The sequence below is a fragment of the Misgurnus anguillicaudatus genome, chromosome 1 (assembly GCF_027580225.2).
Source record: "Misgurnus anguillicaudatus chromosome 1, ASM2758022v2, whole genome shotgun sequence".
NCBI lineage: Eukaryota > Metazoa > Chordata > Actinopteri > Cypriniformes > Cobitidae > Misgurnus > Misgurnus anguillicaudatus.
In genome coordinates, this window is record NC_073337.2 from 9,830,532 (window position 1) to 9,836,531 (window position 6,000).

Genomic DNA, 6,000 nt, shown 5'->3' on the forward strand with positions numbered 1-6,000 from the left:
TATATTGCTGTTCTTCAAACCTTTTCAGGTATTTTCATGATGATAAAGAATATGTCAGCCCAGTCACACGAAATTACGTACCTATAGTCACATAATTTTTTTATTCTTTTTCGTGATACTGTCACGAATTTCCTCATTTTTTGTGATCGTATCACGAATTTCTGTTTGTGTGTCATTGTCACGTGTTGGTTGCTCAACTGTTTTGTCCTATTTTCTTACTATTGTCGCTTGGGTTTAGGGTTAGATTTACATAAAATGACATATCCTTACCCAAACCCAACTGTCCCCAGTAATAGCAATTAAAATTTAGAAAATATAAAAAATAAATCATAAAAAATAGTATAAACCAATACTTAGAGTGACAATCGTAACACAAACACCAAATCTAACCCCAAACCGAAGCGAGTTGAGTGGCCAGTGCGTGACAATGACACGTAGACTTGTGATACGATCACGAAAAAACAGGGAAATTCGATACAGTATCACGAAAAAGAACCAAAATTCAGCAGTTCTGGTTCTTCATTCTGATTGGTTGAAACGCATTATAAGCCGTGATAATACACCCTGGTAAACCCATGGCTCAGACCGCATTACATAAGTATCATTGCGCCACTGTTGCTGCGTACTGATTTATGAAAATAAACACCACAGTCTTTAATCATATTTTTAATTTGTGTACAATTGCACAATTAATGGTGATATCCAGATAAATGTCAATAAATTTGTTGAGTCATCTAATCAATAAAGAGAAAACGCTCCCTGAGGAGTTACCTCAAATTCATATTTCCGCTATCCACTGGGTGGCGATCTTACCCAACTTAAACACTGACGCATTCACTCAACACTAAAAACACAGCGTGTAAGTTTTAATGGCTCTGATTCTGATCTCTTACAAAAGTTCTTCACAAAAATGGAATTATCTTAGCTTAGCTGGTCTGTTCTTTCAATTGATATTTTATGTTTATTTAAAGAAGATAATTTTTCTGTAAGGGATTAAACTTAAACTGGGTGGCAACTTAAAAACCACTGACGGGGAAAGAGTTAATCATGCTTCCAAGCATATTTGATCATCACTTCAACAGTTGCACTATATAAATGTTAATGTATAAATTAGATGAATGTTGATTTATAATAAAAAACACCACAGTCTTAAATCATATGTTTATTGTGTTTTTGCTGCGTCTGTGTTGGTTGGGAACTGCGCTCTGTTTCAGTCACACTTGATTCTGAGGAACTACTTTGTTTGGCGGAAGAGTAATATTTGTACTAATTACAACTTATTTGTGTTTTATTTTATGAAATCCCAGTAACGCATGTGAAGTATCCATGTTATTAAAGCAATGGACCCTGCGAACCAGTGGGGTTGCGGTGCATTTTATAACAGTTATAAAATGCTCTGGTGGCCCACTGCTTCTTGGGGCTTATTGCTTTATTATAAACGACTCAAACTAACAGATTGATAAGGACTTACTGATCAAAAGCCGTAGTACATGAAATAGCTGTAAATAAAATCGGCTGTGCGATTCAGAATAGTTATCGGCCACGTATTATTAGTGTATATCGGCATTTATCAGTGCACCCCTATATTTTATATTGCATTTCATTGCATTCTAAAAGTTACACATTGCACCTTTAATTCGTGCCTTTTTAGTAAATTTCCCACAGATTTACCACTCCCTTTGGCGCATTTTAGGAATTGCACTTTTAAGGTAATTTGCCCTGTTTAGTAATTCTGGCCCTTGGTGTCCAGAATAATTTTTTCAGCTTTTTCAAATGGTTGTTTTTTTATAATTTTAATAATTTGGTACTCATTGCCATAGATCACAAGATATCAAAAAACAATATATTGTTATGGCCATTATGTGACCCATTACAATGAGTACCAAATTTTTTAATTTTAAAAATAAAAAATATAACCAAATAAAAGCTGAAAAATTTGCAATAAGAAAACAAAGTGAATTTGATTTCATGTTGACTTTACGTGAACACTAAGTGACTTGGAGTAGCGATGCATCGATGATCATACGCTTTTTTCATGGTTACAGACATGCTCATAGTCATGAGTAGTTTTAATACATGCAAAAAATCATCATTCATTATTAACTACTGGCAAACAACTCGTCTTACCCGAGTCATTCATCTGCATCCTGTTAACTTTGTAATACTATAAAGTGTTTTAAACTGTGTGTTGTTCCTCTAATAGTAAACAGGGTGGATTCTCATACAGATTTAACTCAGTTGTTTGTCCTTAGCATCATGCGAGTGAATCTGGAAACTGTGAGGTTGCTAAGCAACTGGTGTAGGGAGATTTTTGTCACGCATAAACTTCATTTAGCACTTTACGTCCACACCCTGCACAGCATGCTACCTGAGACGCTTTCACCATCAGTAAACAGCGCTGTATGTTTATCATTCATCACTCAAGATATCACATGATGTCAATGATTTATGTATAGAAAATAGAAATGTCTATATTGAATTATTGAGAAATGTACAGTATATGCAGAGGTACTCTTTATTTGATGTTAGGGGGAATCTCGCAAAGATTTCATATTTCACCCTGTAGTCGAAACCTGTTAAATGTGTATTAAAAAAATTGAGACAAATCTCAGTAATGTAATGCAAAAACAAATCTCTTTGTGAGATTCACCTGTTCAAAAATGCAATATATTTCATTTCAATATGTTTATTTAAAAAAAATCATGCGAAGCATTGAACATTTTCTGTGTTATAACCTTTTTCAATACTGATGCACAAGATGTGATTACGTTTACAGCTACTGTATCACCTCTGGCTGATGTAAAGTTTATATCGGCCAGAGACGGGGAAGGCGGGGCCAGCAGAGACTCAGATGGATTTGATGAATTGGATTGGACAGTCTGGAATAGAATAAGCCTGTGATTGGACACAGAAAGCGGACACTATGAACGGAGGATATCCCATCTGCACGGACGGCTCACGCTTTTGGATTTTCCCGTTTAATTCGATGCGGGAAAACAGAAACCTGACGGCTAAAAAATTCTCACGTGGATAGTGAGGCGCTCTCCGCTTAAAACATATTTGAAGTCAGCTGTCCATTTAAATGTTGCATCTGTATAAAATCACATGTACCGCCTGTGGCTTCACCTCTGTGTCAGGTAGCAAATCATACACACTTGAACCCCTTCCATAGCCTCTTTCATTGCAATAAGTGTATTAAGGTGTGTAGAGGCACAAGTGTTTTAAAATGAAGTATTAGTGTATGAAGTATACTAAAGAGTAGAGAGAAAGTAAACATGCTAAGTTGAATAAATGTCACTTTCAGTCATATATGCTTTAATTTCCTTTAGTACCTCTGGAGGATTTGTTGTGGTCTCTCTGTGCCTGTGTGTGTCTGTGTTGAAGATGTTGATTAGAAATGGTTCACTTTAAGACCCCATGAAATGTTTTAGCAAGCACACTTTTTTCCTGTTTTAACCTTCCTATTGAAACAGGACATTGAGGCGGGGCATTTTTTCTAGGTCTTGTTCTAGAGGAAATATTATTGGTTTAAAGTTTTATATTAGATAATTATATACAGTATTGTGGACAGGGTGATGTCATCAATATTGATGAATTGTTTTCCTGGATGAGATTAATTGTACATTTTAAAGGTGAAGTGTGATATCTCCTGAACGCTCCCTGTCTTCCATTGGTTGGACAAACTGATTGGTTCCTGAGTCCATTATGTTGCATTGGGTTAAACGGGATCTTTAAACAAACAAACAAACAGTGCTATTTATGTTTCAGATGGCTCAATTAGTAGTCTCTGCATTTTAAGCTGGGGAAAAAACACACGCTTCATCTTTAAATGTACGAAAGCACAAGCGTATAGACAACCTCGAAGCTTAAAATAAAAAGCCACAAAACTTCCATTTCATTTTCATGGGGTCTTTAAAAGTGCCTTGATTTATCTCTTTCTCACCCCTTGTTTCGTGGAGAAAACACCCAGTGCAACAATCAGATGTGATGTGCAATAATACTGATTTGAATCAAAGTCGCACCGATTCACACTGTGATTTGAATCTGAGTCTGTGACGGACGGACCAGCAGAGCTTCTTCAAACACACACGCTGCAGCTCTCACTTTACTCCAATGAAAAACCTTTTCTTCTTCTCCAGCCATGTAGAGATTACTGCTGTCACATTAAAGTCTGAGTACTGGATAACTGAGAGTCAACACCAAACCTGTCAAGAACATGTTCAGTAATAAATTAAATGTGTTTTTAGTTTTGCCTAAATAAAATTACAGTAAATAGAAATACTGTACACTCTGAAAAATGTTGGTTTATTTTCAACCCAGCATTGGGATAAAAAGGATGAACCCAAACTGTTGGGTCGTAATTTAACCTATGCTGGGTTGTTTCAACCTAAAATGCTGGGTTGTTTTAAAGCAACGCCAAAGAGTTTTTTTTACCTTAAAATAACGTTTCCAAAAAAGTTTCAGTCATTCATCCACTAGAAACGAGGTGAACGGCACTTTCACATTCGCTTTGCAGCCCTCTATCGGCCAAAACCCCACTAAAGAAGTTTCCAACCGTCAGGTCGCGGTCCTGTAGTTCAAGTGAAAACTACAAAAATTTGCTTTACGGCAGACCTACAATCCAATCAGAGCCAGCTTTGCTGCAGTAGGCTAAATTATTTACGACAGTGGTAATGGACAATTCCGCTTCCAACCTGTAGGGGGAGCAAAGAGCAAAAACTCTTTAGTGTTGCTTTAACTCATTTTTTGGACAAATATAAACCTTTTCTGGGTTAATTTTACCCAATGGATATATTGTTAAAAAACAGATGTGTAAAAAACGGGTTAAAGTCTTGCCAGCAGAGTTTCCAGACAAATTCTGTCAAATTACGGATTTTTTTTTTTCAAATTTACGTGCAATAAACTGTAACTGAGTCAAAATTAATTAAAGTACAGAATATTACCATTAATAAACACCCCTTATACCCTAAAAAACTAATCATGAGTGTAAAAAACATAAAAAAACAATAACATCTTTGAATGGTAAATCCCTGTAAATTTACGGCGTTTATCAGTTAGTTTAAAAAGCTGTTCTGTAGTTTTTACAGAAATGCACTTTAAAATTAATGCTTTTATATATAATTTTATAATAATTTTTTACAGGTTTGAGTACAGTTCACTCATTATAAATGAGTTCATTGTTCTGTACAAATTGAAGCACATCTTTTTACACAAAATAATTGTAAAAATAAATACAGTTAAATACTACAAATTTTCTGTTAAAGGAACAGGATGTAGGATTGTGGCCAAAACTGGTATTGCAATCACAAAACTTGTGGCTAAAACTGGTACTGCAATCACACAACTGGTGGCCAGTACTCAAAATGACAACATAAACATCCACTTTTTAAATGACAAATATCCTGGCCGGACCACTGTTGTCACTGATATAAGTATTTGAAATGAAAATGATTTCTTAATGTCTAGTGACATATCAGGACCATTTTATGATTAATTGATATACATTTCTTACATACTGTTCCTTTAAAAAACTTAAAATTTATGTCAAAAATTGAAAAAAAGGTGTGTAGGTTTTAATGGTAAAACATTTAATTACAGTAATGTTTTATATCTGTAAAACAACAGATTCTACAGAGAAATACTGTAAAAAATACAGACAATTGCCTGTAAAATTAATTTTTTTAACAGTGTAGGTTTGTTCCTTTTTGACATAACACTGGCTTAAAAACAACCCAGCATTTCTTTAGAGTACAATAAAGTAAATCTTAAAAACCAAAAACTCAAATACCAACTTGATAAATACTTTACAAATCACTGTAAAAAATTGCTGTAATTATGCAGCTGGTTGCCAGTAACTTACTATAGAACTGAAAATGTTTCATGTTCATTTAACTTTGAACAAACAAAAAATTATTCATTCAATTTACTCAATTTTTTAAGGTAAGTGGTTGCAATCAATTTATTTAAGCTACATTTAAACAAACTATTTTATTTTATTTT

General features: G+C 34.5%; 1 protein-coding gene across 1 annotated transcript in view; it reads left to right on the forward strand.

Moving 5' to 3' along the window:
• Window positions 1-4,873, forward strand: part of kcnc2 (potassium voltage-gated channel, Shaw-related subfamily, member 2) — a 51,138-nt gene extending 46,265 nt beyond the window's left edge. The window contains 1 exon segment of the mRNA XM_055190710.2: window positions 2,777-4,873. Coding sequence (XP_055046685.2) covers window positions 2,777-2,901 — 125 coding nt within the window. The 3' untranslated portion in view covers window positions 2,902-4,873.
• Window positions 4,874-6,000: the final 1,127 nt, after the last annotated feature.